Source organism: Martes martes, assembly GCF_963455335.1.
Source record: "Martes martes genome assembly, chromosome: 3".
NCBI lineage: Eukaryota > Metazoa > Chordata > Mammalia > Carnivora > Mustelidae > Martes > Martes martes.
In genome coordinates this window covers 130,805,600-130,823,109 of record NC_137890.1, presented here as the reverse complement: position 1 = coordinate 130,823,109, position 17,510 = coordinate 130,805,600, and the positions used below count along the sequence as shown (strand labels likewise).

Genomic DNA, 17,510 nt, shown 5'->3' with positions numbered 1-17,510 from the left:
TGCTTTTTAGGCTTCCTTCTTAAAACATATTTCCCAACCTAATACTGTTACTTCCTTTTTAAAGTGCTGATTGATAATTGTTAAACATTTCCCCCCTCAATACCAAAATATGTATCTTAGACACATATTTTATTTAATTTTTAAAGGAATTCTTTTATTTTTAAAAGATTTTATTTATTTGAGAGAGCACAAGCAAGCTGGGGGACGGTAGAGGGAGAAACACACTTTCCACTGACCAGGGAGCCCAATGTGGGGCTCAATCCCAGGACCCTGGGATCATGACCTGAGTTGAACACAGGTGCTTATCTGATTTAGCCACACATTTTATTTTATTTTATTTTATTTTATTTTATTTTATTTTATGTTTTTTAAAAAGATTTTATTTACTTGACAGAGACACAGTGAGGGAACACAAGCAAGGGGAGCGGGAGAGGGAGAAGCAGGTTTCCTGCCAAGTGGGGAGCCCAATGCAGGGCTCCATCCCAGGACACTGGGATCATGACCTGAACCACCCAGGTGCCCTTTAGCCACACATTTTAGCTATGGATTACTTATATTGGCAGATTACAACAGTTGTGTTTCCACTGTTCTGATTGCCTTGCAAGTCATTCCTTTTCACTCAATTGTTTTGTGATTAATTTTTAAAACTTTGCATAGCACTTTTTTCCCCCAAAGATTTGTTTGTTTGTTTGACAGAGGGAGACACAGTGAGGGAGGGAGAAACAGGCTTCCCACAGAGCAGGGAGCCCAGTGCCCGGCTCCATCCTAGGACCCGGGGATCATGACCTCAGCCAAAGCAGACACTTAACAACTGAGCCACTTGGGTGCCCCAGCCCTTTTGTTTTTAATGTGCTTAACTCTCATAGAAAGACCAGCCCAAGTACAGGTGGCTCGGGGTTAAGCCTCTGCCCTCAGCTCATGTCATGGTTTCGGGGTCCTGGAATGGAGCCCCGTGTCGTGCGCTCTGCTCAGCAGGGAGCCTTGCTTCTGTGCCTACTTGTGATCTCTGTCAAAAAGGTCTTTTTTTAAAAAAGTAATACAATGAAACTTTACATAAGGGAAGAAAACTAGTAATGTTTTATGTTCTTCACTCAGATTAGGTTGGTTATAAAACATTTATGAAATTAGCCATTTTGTAGAAACATGTTTCCTGTTTTGTAATGTGAAGCTAGCTTTATCCAAAACTAGAAATGTATAGTACTTTTATAACAATTTAAAGGAAAAGATACATGGCAGAAGTTCCCTGAATTTATTAGTTCATTGAGCCTTTGCATCTGGGTAATTTTTAACATGGTGGCAACCATAGGCCAAAAGAACTACCAAACAATTTTGTAGCCCTGTGAAGAAGGAAAATAACCTGTATTTCACTCTTAAACACATTCACCAATGGAATGTGTGAAACTTAGTTATTGTACAACTCAAACCTTTGAGTCAGATTGATGCATAGTCACCTGTATCAAATTGCTCATATAACTACTTGTAGAAAAATTACCTCAAGTAACTCAAAAACAGTAATTTGCACATGTCTAGTGAGATACACTCTGCAAAACAAGCCACAAGTCATAAACTCTGTAATCCTATTGTTAGTAATAATATTGGTAGTGTTCGAAACTAAAAAGTATTGAAGGATAAATAAATTTCGGCTGAAGAGAATAATGCCTCCAATGGAATATTATTTAGCCATGAAAAGGACCAAAGTATTGATAATGGTAAAACTTGGATGAAACCTGAAAAAAATGCCAGACACAAAAGGCCACAGTATGATCCCATATAATTACATGAAATATCCAAAATAGGCAAATCCATAGAGACAAAGTGGTTGCCAGAGGCTAGAGAGAAGGGAAGTGGGAGGTGACTGCTTAGGTTTCCCTTTGGAGGAATGAAACATTCTGGAACTAGGTATGGTAATGGTTTACAATATTGTAGTTCTACTTAGTGCTACTGAATACATATTTTTAAAGGCTAAAATTACACTGTTGTGTATGCATTATCAAAGGATTTGTTAAACTTTGGTAGTGAAAGATATTAAACAGACATAATTGCACTTTGATGAAGAGCAGCTTTATTAATAAATTACAAGCATAAAATTCACTTATTTGTAGCTCATAATATTAGCTACAACTTCGTCTTCTCAATAAAAAATAAACTTTTTTCTACCATGTAAAACCTAGCCTTCCCTTAGACTTTTGAAAATTACTATATTTTGATCCCTGAGAGTTATAAAAAGGGAGCTGGACTCCAGTGACATCATTTGCCTGATAACTGGGTCTTAATCCACCTCTGTCCACAAAAACTGGTCCACGGCCACCTCCATGTCCTTCCCGCACAGCTTTTACAAGAGGATAGATATACTTATTTGTTGATTCAGACTCAAGTTCAATTACTTCTCTGGCATAATCCTGAAATTCCTTCTCCTTTTCAGCCACAAGAGCTTCAGTAAGTCTGTAATACTCTAATTCTGCTTGTTTTTCTTGCTTTGCATTAAATTTATTTTGGGCCTATATGGGAAAGAAAAAAAAGCAATTTCATATTGGTAGAGATCAATTTTCTAAGTATCCATAGCATTTGAAGTTGTAGATAGAATTTTCTAAACTCACTGATGGGTAACAATTTCTGACTTAAAAACTACATGTGACCCTTGAACAACATGGGGGTTAGGGACACCAACTCCTGGTACAGTAAAGAATTCATGTATAACTTTTGACTCCAAAAGACTTCTAAAAGTTTATGGTTGACCAGAAGCCTTACTGATAACATAAAGTTGACACATTTTGTATGCACATATGTATTATATGCTGCGTTCTTAAAATAACACCTTTTTCTTAATTTGGGGGGTTCATATTTCTAGGCTATGTGATTCATCTCCCAAGTTTTTTCAAATGGTAACAAATCTCAAAAAAATTTTCCAATGTATGTGTTGGAAAAAATCCATGTACAAGCAGACCCCACAGTTCAAACCTGTATTGTTCAAGGGGCACCCATATATACTATAATTTCAGAAACTCCCATGTTTCTCACAGTAGTATGCTCCAAGCAGTGGCTCAATGAAATAGCCTTATGCAATAACATATCTTCAAACAATATAACAAAGTAGTTAAAAGCATGAATTTTAGGTAAAAAATAACTGAGTTTAGAATCCTGTTTCTAAAATGAAACAAGATGGGATCAGGAGGGAGACAAACTATAAGAGACCCTTAATATCACAAAACAAACTGAGGGTTGCCAGGGGGAAGGGGAGAGGGTGGTTGGGTTATGGACATTGGGGAGGGTATGTGCTATGGTGAGTGCTGTGAAGTGTGTAAGCCTGATGATTCACAGACCTGTACCCCTGGGGCTAATAATACATTATATGTTTTTTAAAAATCCTATTTCTATCATTTATAAAAATGTGTACTTTGGCAGGTATAGAAGACCTACCAATCACTGCCTCCAACCTATCCACTATCCTTTTTTTTCTTAATCTCTACACAATGGGGGGCTCAAACACATGATCCTGAGATGAAGTGTTGCATGTTCTTCCAACTGAACCAGACAGGTGCCCTTCCTGCCATCTGCTATTCTGGAGGAACTCACTGAACTCACTGAAATCCCCCATTCTGAGTCAGTCCAATATACCATGTATATTGGTTAAACCAGCCAAATAAGGTTAAATCAGGAGTGACTATCTGAACCAAATTAAACCTATATATACATATACACATATATATGTATATATATATATAAACCAATATATATGTATCATATATAAATGTTATATGAGATACATATATACTATATTTATATTTTTATATATATACATGTATTGTATATGTATATTGGTTAAACCAGCCACATAAGGTTAAATCAGGAGTTAATATCTAAACCAAATTAAACCAATTACATTTTATTTTCCCAGGAACTTGCAGTTGTAACAAATGACATTTACCAATGTACGTTGGTTGATCTGGAACTGAGTGGAGTAAGTACTCTAAACAATTTACCAAAAGCCAATTTGTATCTCATAGTTTTTTTTCTTTTGACTCTTTATGTTTGCAAAAACATTGTTCTTTTAACTGATTATATGAGGTGATTTTAATGAAGTTTGATGGACAACTTTTTGTCTTAGCAGGATTTTAAGAAATGCTGAATTTGAGTTTGTCAAAAATTGAGTGATTTTATCTACATATGAATATCTTTAATATTTATGAAAATATTTTCCTAAATCAGTAACCAACACTTCAGTATAAAAGAGCCCAAACCTGGTAACTACTGTACACTGAAATTTATAAATAAATAGAGCAATAATAACGTATTAAACACCAATTTTTTGGAATTTAACTCAAATTCAAATTAATTCAAATACAATTCGAAATTAGGGTTTAAGTGCTGAAAAAAAAAAAGGCTTATGTGCTATTTGTTGAATTGGTGATACAATACCAGGACTTTGAAAAAGTAGGAAATGACCTTCAAAAAGACTGAGAAATCAGAAAAAGCTAAAACCACTCTCATAAAAAGTAAAATGCTATAATTTAGTAACTTACGGAGCAACTAGGATATGTTTGATAGCAATTTGTGGAAAGATACTAAGGAAGCAAGGAGAAACATCTGAAGTACAGAAACAAAGTGACAAGGGAAGGGAAGGATTATCATAATGGATCATATGATTGATGCCTCAATTTTTATTGCATTAAGCATAAATAGGTTCATAAAGAAACTTTTAAAACATCATTTTAAATTCCTAAAAATTATATCAGCTGGGGGTAAAGTAACAAGCATCTTAGAAGATGCTAGAGGGCTAATTATTTTGAATACTGGAAAATAAAGGGAAGGGATCAAGTATTCTGTCTTTTCTTTAAAAACTCTACCTTAGGGAAACCAACTTGTTGATCATGAAAAGTTCTTTGAAGACTCGAGCAAATGAGTAAGAAAAAATGAGAGAATAACAGTATCTTGCCACCTCATGAACTAAGAGATCAAGGCAATAATCATCAAAGGCTGTTCCATGTGCCTTCAGATGGAAGTATACAACACCACATAAGAGGAGTTTTCACCAAAAGATTTGGACCTGAATCTGACCTCAACTAGATTTTACCTGAAATGCAGGAAACATAATAAACTACACAACAGGGGTTCATCCATAAAAATCCAGGCTGTAGTAATTCCAAAAGACAATCCCTGTAAACCAGTAAAAACCCTCAACAACTAAGTTGTAAAAGAAAAAATAAAGACAAAAAGAGAGAACTTAAGAACTTAAGAGAGGATAGGGGTGGATAAGGAGTGTTAGATAAGAGACTTGAAAGACATATCAACCAAATAGAATATATGAACCTTATTTGATCCTGATTAAAACAAACTAAGGGGTGCCTGGCTGGGTTAGTCTGTAAAGCATGTGACTCTTAATCTCAGGGTCTTGAGTTCAAGCCCCACACTGCACGTGGAGTCTACTTAAAAAAAAAATAAATAAATAAAAACCAACAAACTAAAAAAATACAAGGCAATTTAAAGGAAATTTAAACACTGAATATTAATTGGTTTAGATGTAATAATGGAATTGTGATTATGTAAATTTGTAGAGTCCCTGAGTTTGAGAGATATATACTTAAATATACATTGATAAAATGATATCTGGGATTTGCTTAAAAATAATATGGCAGATCCTACTTCTGTCAATTGCTACATGAAGAGGTTGGCCATTTCCCCTCTATAAAAAACAAGCTTATTACTTAATTATTGAAATTCCCATTTCAAAGCACTGTTAAATGACCATGTATAAGCAACTACTTGAGAAATGTGTTTTCATGAAAAACTGCTACTAAATCAGGTAAGAAATGGAAGATTGCCTGGGGGATATTGCTATCCCTCCAGCTCAGGTGGTGAAAACTTGCAGATTTGCTGGACAATGATGGCAGATTCCATTTGGATTGAGTAGAAAAGCAGCTAGAAATTGAAGGGAAAGATTCTGGAAGTGAGATAGGCATAGAAGGGCTGAAGACATCCTTGTCTCATTGATAAACTACACATTCACACAAGGGACCCCAAAGAGTTTAGCAAAAATTAGAAACCTGGGGGAAATGGTGAATTTGCTGTTCTTAGGAATAACATCCTCAACCCACACATTGCTTGTGCGCCAGGGTTAAAATCATTACATTAATGAACTGAACATAAGCTCTACCCACATTATTGGTTGACTGTCAAGCAAACTGTCAATTTACTGAAAGCCAAAAATATAAAGAGGAATTTTTGAAACCAGCAAGAGAAAAATGATGCATCACATTTAGGGGACCAACAATATGATTAACAGCAGATTGCTAATGATAAACAATGAAGGCCAGAAGATGATGGAACAATATATTCAAAGGGCTGGGAAAGAATGATACCCAGTAATTTCATACCCAATGAAATGAAGACAAAGGCATTTACACAAACACATAAATTGAAATGATTGATTGCTAACCCACCTGTGCTATAAAACATGCTACAGGAAGTATTCAGGCTGAACCAAAATGGCTAATAAACAGAAGAAGATGCTCAATACCACTCATCATTAGGGAAATGCACATGAAAACCACAAGTGAAATCCACTTCAAACCTATTATGACAGCTATTATAAACAACAAAAGCATCAACAACAAACCCAGACCACAACAAATGTTGAGTATTCAGAGAAATTAAAGCCCTTGAATATTGCTGGTGGGAATGTTAAGTGGTACAGCTTTATAGAAAACAGTATAGTCGTTCAAGGGGCACCTGGGTGACTCAGTCAGCACCTGTCTGACTCTTGATTTCAGCCCAGGTCATGATCTCAGAGCTGTGGGACTGAGCCCTGGGTAGGGCTCCAAATCCAGCATGGAGTCTGGGATTCACTCTCTGCCTCTGCCACTCCCCCTGCTTGCACACTCTTTCTTTCTCTCTCTCAAAATAAATAAAATCTTAAAAAGAAAAAAAGGGAATAGAACAGTGGTTCTTAAAAAAGTTACACCTAGGATTACCATATGATCTGGCAATTCTATTTCTGTATATATAGACAAAAGAATTGAAAGCAGGACTCAGACGCCTGCGTGGCTCAGTCGGTTAAGCAGCTGCCTTTGGCTCAGGTCATGATCCCAGGATCCTGGGATCGAGTCCCGCATTGGACTCCCTGCTCTGCAGAGAGCCTGCTTCTCCTCCTCCCTCTGCCTGCCACTCTGCCTACTTGTGCTCTCTCTCTGTCAAATAAATAAATCTTAAAAAAAAAAAAAGAATTGAAAGCAGGACTCAACAGATAGGTGAATACCCTATCCACAGAAGGATTATTCACAATAGCCAAAAGATGGAAACAACCCAAATGTCCACTGATGGGTGGATGTATAAATAAAATAAGGTCTATATGTACAATAGGATATTATTCAGCCTTAATAAAAAAAGGAAATTCTGACACATGCTAAAACATGGATGAGTCTTGAAGATATTATGCTAAGTAAAATAATACAGATACAAAAGGACAGATATGATCCCACTAGTATGAGGTACCTGGAATATTCAAATTTACAGGGACAGAAAGTAGAATAGTGGTCACCAGGGACTGGTGGAAAGGGGGAATGAAAAGATAAAATTCCACTGTAGGATGATGAAAAAGTTATGGAGATGGGCAGTGGTGACAGTAAATGCACTAAATGGCCTTGAACTGGTACACTGAAAAATGGTTAAAATGGCAAATTTTATGTTATGTATATTCTACCACACTTTAAAAAAATGTTAAAACACAATAATAAGGAAACATCCCAGGGGTGCTTGGGTTTCAGTTGCCTTTGGCTCAGGTCATGATCCTAGGGTTCTTGGATGGAGCTCCATGTCAGACTCCCTACTCAGCAGGGAGTCTGCTTCTTCCTCTCCCTCTGCTGTTGCCGCATGCTTGTGCATTCTCTCTCAAATAAATAATTTATTTTAAAAACTCCACAAACAACCCAATTGAATAATTGGCAAACACACTTCATAAAAGAAGGCACACAAATGTCTATAAAGGACATGAACATATGTTCAAAATCTTTGGTCTTTAGGGAAATGCAAAATAACACCAAGACATATCACTGCACTAGAAATTGTTTAGGATAACAAAAACAAGTGTTGATGAGGATGTGGAACAACTGGTCCTCGCATATATTGCTGGTAGGAATGGAAAATGGTATAGCCATTTTGGAAAACAGTTTTAAGTCATAAATGATGAAATGCCACGTCCTCTATATGTGTTCTAAAATTTCTGGTACCCCTAGCACCACAACTCTGAAACCTTTGAGCTCCCAAACAACATAATCTCTGGGCTGTAGTTATAAAGAGGGAAGAAAAAGTAAAACTAAGAAGATAAGCATCATGGCCTGCCATATGAATTTGCATTTTCTTTAGTATGTACAGTAAATAGAAGGATAAATATCTGTGCAAAGGACATAAACCTAGTATGGGAACCTCAATACAGATAAAAAGAGAAATTAACTCCACATTTTTTATATATTTTATTGTGTCATAACCATAATGGTCATTTGATCTTATTTGACAGATGAAACCACCTGGGAAACAGAAAACTAGCATGAATTCTACATTACATATTTATTGTTAAAATAAGTATAAACATTTAAGAATAATTACCATTTGCTGAATATGGGCATGTTGAAGTTCTTGACGTTCTTTATCAGCTTTGCGTTTTTTCTCCTTTTCATGCTCTTGGAAAATCTGATCTGCTTTCATGATAGCCAGCAATTGTTCTTTAGCATCTAGTTTCCTCTGTCTTTCTTCTTCCTCTTTATTTTTCATCTAGATGTTAAAAGGCAAAGAGAAAAACATTTTTTAAAAAATCAACCAGTGCTAATAAAGCAGTATTAGGAAGCTCCAAGCAGAAAGCCAGGAGCAATGCAAGGGCAAAAGTTATATGAATCTGGGCTGATTCCTACATGGTTGGTTTACTTTGGTTTTGTTCTATTTCTCAAATAACAGGAAACACACAATGGAAAGTTTAATGATACTGGTTTAAAAAATAAAATACAGGAACAGAATAGCAAGATCTTCCTAAGGTAGAGGAATATTTGTAGGTAAAAAATTAATTGCAATAGTGTTTATAAACTAAATTAAATATTACAACAGTCAATTATATAGGACATAAGGATTATCTGAAGGATTAAGAAATACAGAAATGCAATAGGGTAATTTGTATTTCGTTAGTCTTAAGAACACTCAAATGTATATTAAGTGAATAACAATGTTTGCATTTCAGATGGTTCTGAAACAAAAGAGATTATTATTTTGTGTCTATGAATATCTTATTTATAATTGATTATCATGTGAGCTTCTTTTAGAAATTAAACATGGCCTGACTTCAAGAATATAGGAAGATAACTCATACATTATTTTTCAAATCTTGGCTAGTTTTTTGTCAGAGAGGCTAAAGGAGTGGAAACTACAGTGCAAAGGACTTAATTTTTTTGTAAAAGTGCTGCAGAAGCGAGCACAGGACTTAATTTTTTAAAAAATTTTATTTGTCATAATTGAATTGCTTACCACAACAGCTCTATATCCTGCAATTGCTTTTAATTCTGCTTTGTTTTTTTCATATTTTTCTTTTTCTCTTTTTTCCCATTCAGCCTCAGCTTCTGCAGTATCTCTAGCAATAATCAAATCTTCATTGTCAAGTTTCTCTTTCATTAGTTCACTCAGAAAGTTATTTATTCTTTCTCTCCTTTCTTCCATTAGCCTATAACAAAATAACCATTATTTGTTAAATCTTCATGAATAGATTTGTTATGAGCCAAAATAATTTCATTAGAAATCGGGTATTTTATAGTTTTTTACAAAACTGAAAGGAGCCTCATTGTTCCTTATATATGTACTGATTATTTTAAGTGAAGACTATTTTTAATACTTTATTTTTAGAATGAAGTATATTTTAAAAATCTAAAGGGACTAATACTTATATCTTGTGTAAGTATGTGTGTGTGCGTGTGTGTGTGTGTGTATGTAGGAAATAAAGTATTAAAATTCTCACAATGAAAAATTTCCAAAATACTTAATCAGACACCCTGTTCCCTCTAACGCTGGAGGCTTAGGTTATAAAATAAAGGCCTTTCTTTAAATGAAACCTCAAAAATATCTAGTAAAAGTTATCAAAACCTGAATAAATCTATCCTCTTACTATATAGTCTGTTTATAATTTATTCATAGCACTTTACTGACTTCATCTATTATTTATTTATTTATTTGACGGAGAGAGAGACACAGCAAGAGAGGGAACACAAGCAGGGGGAGAGGGAGAAGCAGGCTTCCTGCCACACAGGGAGCCTGATGCGGGGCTTGATCATAGGACCCTGGGTTCACAACCCGAGCCAAAGGCAGCCGCTTAATAACTGAGCCACCAGATGCCCCCTGACTTCATCTATTTTTTTTAAAGATTTTATTTATTTATTTATTTGACATATATTAAATAAATAAATAAATAAATATATTTATATTTATAAAATATATTTTATATATAAATATATTATATAAATATATAAAATATAAAATATATTTATAAAATAATATAAATATTATTATTTATTTATTTGACAGACAGTAGGCAGAGAGGCAGGCAGAGAGAGAGAGAAGGAAGCAGGCTCCCTGCTGAGCAGAGAGCCCAACTGAGATCATGACCTGAGCCAAAGGCAGAGGCTTTAACCCACTGAGCCACCCAGGTGCCCCGACTTCATCTATTTATATGAAGATAGATAACTGTCCTTTTACACTATGAGATTCCTGAGGTCAGAGAATGGGTAAATCCGCTCTCTAGTTCAGAGCCGAGAATGGTGACAGGCATGTCATTAACAATAACTAGGTATTTGTTAAAGGAATAAAGGTTTTCATTTGGGATTGGGTGAAAAATACTTTTTAATTTAGATGTGACAGAATCACTAATGTATTGAGTGAATTTGCAAAGCTATGTAGGAAAAGTGAGAAGAAAGGACACAGTGAATATCCCAAGGAAATTATAGTCTAAAGTGGAGAAAAGACATTTATGCAAATAACAATACATAGCAAAGGGTGATTCACACCATGAGAAAGCTAGAAAGTGACATAGGCAGATGAGAAAAAAGAGGAAGGCTTCGTGGGAAAGGTGATACTGCATCTAGACTTTCAACAACAATATTTTAAACACTTATTTTTTTTTAAAGATTTCATTTATTTATTTGACAGAGAGAGAGAGATCACAAGTAGGCAGAGAGGCAGGCAGAGAGAGAGGGGGAAACAGGCTCCCTGCTGAGCAGAGAGCCCCATGCGAAGCTCGATCCCAGGACCCTGGGATCATGACCTGAGCCGAAGGCAGAGGCTTTAACCCACTGAGCGACCCAGGTGCCCTCTAAACACTTTTATTGATAGCCTACCATGTTCCAGAAACTATTCCAGGTGCTGGGAATATAACGGTAAACAAAAACATTAAATCTCTGTTCTAGAATTTTCACTACAGCTGGGATAGAGGGATAAACAAAGTAAATAATTAAAATGAGGAATGAGGAAAAAGTAAACAAATAAACAGATAAGCAATGTGGGGTTGGGCTGTAATTTTAATTAAGGTGGTCAGGGAAGGCCTCATTGAGAAGGTGATATCTGAGTAATGATTCTTTTGAACGAGTTTAGGGAGGTCAGAATTCCCCAGAGAAGATATAGGAGAAGTCCAGTGTGAGTGATGAGGAGGCAAAGAAGGAGAGAATAATAGTACGCGATAAAGTCCAAGAGATGAGGCTGGGTTCACCTGGGAATTAAGATGGTGGAGAGCCTTATGGGCCTTAGTAAATACTCCACATGAGATATAAAGCATTGGAACATTTTGCACAAGCAAAAGTGGGATGTAGACAGAAACACAAGGTACTGCAACTGGCCTCCACTCTCTTACTTCATCCTAAACTTCTCACTAAAGTAAGCAATGACCTCCATATCTGATGGACACTTCCTTTTTAAAATCTCATTTAGGGGTGTCTGGGTAGCACAATCAGTTAAGTGTCCACCTCTTGGTTTCCGCTCTAGTTGTGATCTCAGGGTTGTGAGATCAAGCTCCCTGTTGGGCTCCACACGCAGTGCACAGTCTGCTTAAGACTCCCTCCCTGTGCCCACTCCCACTCTCTCTCTCTAAAATAAATACATAAATCATTTTTTAAATCTCATTTAATACTCTATTGATCTAACACCAAAGAGTGCTCTCTCTCTCTCTTTTTTTTTTTTTTTAAAGATTTATTTATTTGACAGACAGAGATCACAAGTAGGCAGAGAGGCAGGTGGGGCGGTGGTAGGGAAGCAGGCTCCCTGCCAAGCAGAGAGCCCGATGTGGGGCTTGATCTCAGGACCCTGGGATCATGACCTGAGTCAAAGGCAGAGGCTTAACCCACTGAGCCACCCAGGCGCCCTGAGACTGCTCTCTTCTTATGGAAACTCTCTTGGTTGTTTCTCTGATTTTCTTCCAATTTCTGGAAACTATTCTTTGGTCTTTACATGATCTTCTTTGTCCATTTGACCCTTAAATATGGACTTCCCAAGGGACTACGCCACCTTCATTTCTTACCTACTCACCATAGGTGAGATCACCTGTATCCCCAGTTCCAACTACCACTTATATATCAATGGCTCACAAAGCCATCTCTAGCTCATATCCCTCCCCTACTGCAGAGATTTCACTATTTCCAACCAACTACCAGAGAAATGTCCTTGATAGTCCAAGGGAACCCTAACTCTGAGACCATCATGTCACTGAATGCCCTAGTTATATATAATGACTTACTCTTTAAAAAAGTTTATTTAATGACTTTATTTGTTTATTTGTCAGAGAGAGAGAGCACACAAGCAGGGGAAGCAGCAGGCAGAGGGAGAAGCAGGTTCCCTGCTGAACAAGAAGCCTGGTGTGGGGCTTAATCCTAGGACCCTGGGATCATGACCTGAGCCGAAGGCAGACGCTTAACAGACTAAGCCACTCAGCATCCCAAAAGATTTTATTTATTTATTTATGCATGACAGAGACACACAGAGAGAGAGAGGCAGAGGGAGAAGCAGTCTTCCCAGTCCCCTGGGATCGCCTGAGCTGAAGGCAAGACGCTTAATCGACTGAGCCACCCAGGCACCCTATAATGACTTATTCTTAAAAATTACTCTCATATATCACAACTTCTGATTTATAATAATTTCAGATAGTACTTCATTAATTACATGAATTACTTTTAAAACCTTACCTGTGTGTTTCAGCTTCTTTTTCTTTCCCCATTTGCGTAAGACGCTTTTTTGCTTTGATAAATTTTCTAATCTTTTCATCTTCCTCCTCTTGCTGCTGCTGTTCTACAGCTTTGATGATATTTTTGTCATTCATATGTTCCTTGGGGGAAAAAATTGTGTATTATCCTATTGCAAAGAAAAATATCTTTCAACATATGAATATCTAACAAGAACCTGTTAAATGGTCAGAGCTGCTGACTCAGTTATTTCTCTCTTGGAAATTTATCCCAAAGAAACAATCAGAGATATACATTAAGCTTTACGTACCATGTACTTTATCCCAAAGTCATTTATAAGAGTGAAAAATTGGAAACAACCTCTAAATCTTTAATAATGAAAAAATGGTTAAATAAATTATATTCTCAATGATATGGGAAGATACAAATAATGAGTAAGTGGGGTGAAAGGAGAATATAAAATACTACATAGCATATTTCAGTTTTGCAAACATATAAAGGTACAAGTTTATAATGATATACAAGTTTATAATGATGTAATGAGAAATGTATCAAATGTTAATAGTTAATCTCTGGGGTATGAGATTATATATGTGACTTTTTGTCTTAATGCTTTTCTGTATTTCCTTTCAAATATCTCATTTCTTTAAAATATGTAATTAAAATAAAAATAATTAAATAATAATTATTTAATTATATTATTAAATTATATAATTTATATAATTATATTATTTAATTATATAATTTATATAATTATATTATTTAATTATATTATTATAATAATAATTAAATAAAATTAAAAATAATTCTAGGGGAGGCTTGGTGGCTCAGTCAGTTAGGCAGCCAATTCTTGGTTTCGTTGGCTGGGGTCATGATCTCAGGCTTGTGAGATCGAGCCTCACATTGGACTCCATACTCAGAGAGGAGTCTGCCTGAGTTTCTCTTCCTCTCCCTTTGCCCCCTACCCACCCATGCTTTTACTCTCTTTATCAAATAATTGAATAAAGGGTGTCTGGATGTCTCAGTCAGTTAACCATCTGCCTTTGGCTCAGTTCAAGATCTCAGGGTCCTAGGATCAAGCCCATGTCAGGCTCCCTGCTCAGCAGGGACTGTGCTTCTCCCTTGGCCCCTCCTCTCACTTGTTCTCTCTCTCTCATAAATAAATAAAATCTTAAAAAAAATAAATCTTTAAAAAACTTTATAATCAGAAAAGATACATTAAATATTTTCATTTAATGTTTAAATAGTTAATATAGTTATATGGTACACAAATTAAAAATATTTAATAGATACACAGTATAAAGTGTCTTTCTTTCCCCATCCACTGTCTATCTCCCTATATTTCTAATTCCCCCACCAGACATGATCACTGTGAAACTAGTTTCTTGTCCAGACTTTCTTTTCCCACATACACAAGATACAGATATATATTCTAACAAAACATTTTAATATAGGTCATTATGTTTCAAAACAAAAAATATAAATCTGTTCATATCAGCATATATTCTACAACTCCAGCCTGAATTAGACATCATAAAAATAGGTGACTTTGAACACAATAGCCTGGATATATGGATATGTTAGTGTATTTAGTTACTATAAGTAGAAACCAATTAAAGTGAAAGATGCAACATTTAATCTTCCAATATATTTTTAATTCAGGGTCTATTATGCTCACCATTCTTAAGTACGCTCCTATCTTATGATTATTACTTTTAAAAGCCCATAATCTTGTTAGGAGAAGCATTAGTCAACATGAGAAGCTAATAACAATATCAAACTGTTAAAGGTGGTTGTTCTAAATGATTTCTTAAAAGTTATATTTTGCTGGTTTTTTTCTAAGTTTATTATAATATTCATACAGATCTTTAAAAAATAGTAAAGAATAGAGTTAATTAACACAAAGTTAATTGTCATTTTTAAAAGTTGAAAGCCTCAGCTCAAGGTTACATAGCTACTTAGTGGTAGCATTAGCATTTAAAAGTCTGTCCCATTCCAAAGTGTCTTGGAGAGATAAAAATATTGCACCCATGGAACAAGAATAAGATTTTATGCAAAAGGAACAGTAGCATTACAAGTAAAACTCTTTTAGAAATTAAAACTTCAGTAGCTAATTGGTAGCTTAATTTGGTAGCTTATTTTATTTTGTTAAAGATTTATTTATTTGAGAGAGAGAGAGCAAGTAAGAAGGAGGAGCAGAGAGAAAGGGGGAGAGAGAATCTCAAACAAACTCTGAGCTGAGCATGGATCATGACCTGAACTGAAATCCAGAGCTGGGGAAAAAAAAAAAAATCAAGAGCTGGATCCTTACTTAACTGGCTAAGCCACCCAGGTGCCCCTTGGTAGCTAAATTTAAAATTCAATAGAAAGCTTAAAAGAAAAATTTGGGAATAACTCTCAAAGTCAAATGAAAACCAAAAATGGCAGGAATAATTAATTGCCTACCTAAGCTTCTTTCTTTTCTGCATTAGTAGCAGGACCCAGATTTTGTTCAGAGTGGCAACATGCTAGTCTAAAAAGACTGTATTTCCAAGCTTTCTCTTCAGCTAAGTATGACTAATTATGACCAATGAGATTTAGTAGAAATCATTAATGACTTCTGGAAATGTTCCTTAACAGGAGAATAGATGGTTGGGCATTCTTTTTTGTCCCATCTTCTCTTCCTTCTTGCTGCCTGGAATGTGGATATGAGAGCAAGAGCTCCTGCAGCCATTCAGGGCCATGGGGCAACTTGGATGATAGAAGCCATCTAGGTTTCAAGAATAGCAAAGCAAAAAGAGAGAGAGAGAGAGAGAAGTTGTTTCAGTCCCTGTTGATTCTGGAGTGGCCATATCAGCCTTGGAATGACTACCTCTGCACTTTAAAATTTAAGGTACTATTACCTTTGAGCCTTCCCCTAACTAAAAAAGTTAGAAAAGTTTTTTTTTTTTTAATTACAACATCAATTCAGAAAGTCCAATGTATATCAGAGGAATTCTAGAACAGAAGAGACAAAATGGAAGATTATATAAGAAATAAAATATGAAGAGTTTCCAGGATGAAAGGAATATATGTTTTCAGATTGAAAGCATCAACTGAGAGCTCAGCAAAATAATAAAAAAGAACTACACCAAAGTATTTCACTGTGAAGTAAAAATGACCCGGAAATCTTTCAGAAAGAGAGAAAAATAAAATACAAAATGCCATACAAAATGTCATCATACTTCTAAATAGCAATACTGGAAGTCAGATGATCATGAAACCATGAATACAAAATTCTGAATTCTGAACCAGAATTCTATGTCCAGTCAAACAATAAAGCAAATATGGCTTTAAATGATAACCTTTTCAGATGAGAATTTTAAAAATTGACCTGTATATCCTTTCTTAGGAAGTTACTCAAAGATGTATTTCAGTAAGATGAAGAAGTTAGCTAAGAAAAAGGAGGGCATGGAATTCAGGAAATGGGAACTGCAGCCCAGGAAAGTGACTCAGGGAAGTCCCAGAATGACAGCTGGGCAGGCGGCCTAGAGAAGGACAGAGGACTTGCATGGGGTAACTCTAAGAAAATCAAGAACAGAGATAATTTAATATTACTTAGATGAATATTTGAACACTAATGTCAACATACATTTGACAGAACTTACAGAACATATGGAAAAAAACTGAGGTATACAGTCATCAAAGCAAATACACAATTATTTTAATCTTGGAAAAACATTTTTGCAAGCAAAGAAATGTAATCATGGTATATTAGTTGGCTCCTCAGAGAACAATATTTTATAATAATAATAATGATTTAGCTAAAATTGCGACATAATTATTTCAGGGGAAGGGGAGAATGGGAAAGGGACAGCATTAGAAAGAGCTAAATCCTCAACTACCAGGCCAGACAGAAAATGTCTAAAATTGATAAATCAAGATGCATATCTTTAGAACGAGATATATTTTTAAAAATATACAGATTATTTAGAATATAATTTCATATCAGAATAAACAACTAAAAGAACCTGGAAGTGGTTGTCTCCCTGAAGCAGAAGGGGTAAAGCAAAGAACTGCTACTCTTATTTTAAGATTTTTGGTGGTGTTTGATGTTTTAATTCTGTGCATGTATTAGTTAAGAATAAAAACTAATTTTAGAGAAAAGAACATAAAAAATTACAAAATAAAGTGAGTTGCGATAGGCACAAAACAACTACTACATTTACTGAGTACTTCTAAACAGTGACACAGACACGGGACACATATTACCCCATTCATTCCTCACAACTTTCATTTAAAGGACAAGAAGATGTGGGGTGCCTGGGTGGCTCAGTTGGTGAAGCATCTACCTTCAGTTCA

General features: G+C 35.5%; 1 protein-coding gene across 1 annotated transcript in view; it reads right to left on the bottom strand.

The window, feature by feature from the left end:
* Positions 1–2,041: 2,041 nt before the first annotated feature.
* Positions 2,042–17,510, bottom strand: part of CFAP210 (cilia and flagella associated protein 210) — a gene marked incomplete at its 5' end in the record, with an annotated part of 34,305 nt that continues 18,836 nt past the window's right edge. Inside the window, 4 exons of the mRNA XM_080799407.1 lie at positions 2,042–2,498; positions 8,599–8,763; positions 9,505–9,697; positions 13,194–13,333. Coding sequence (XP_080655533.1) covers positions 2,154–2,498; positions 8,599–8,763; positions 9,505–9,697; positions 13,194–13,333 — 843 coding nt within the window. The remainder of the gene's footprint in view (positions 2,499–8,598; positions 8,764–9,504; positions 9,698–13,193; positions 13,334–17,510) is intronic.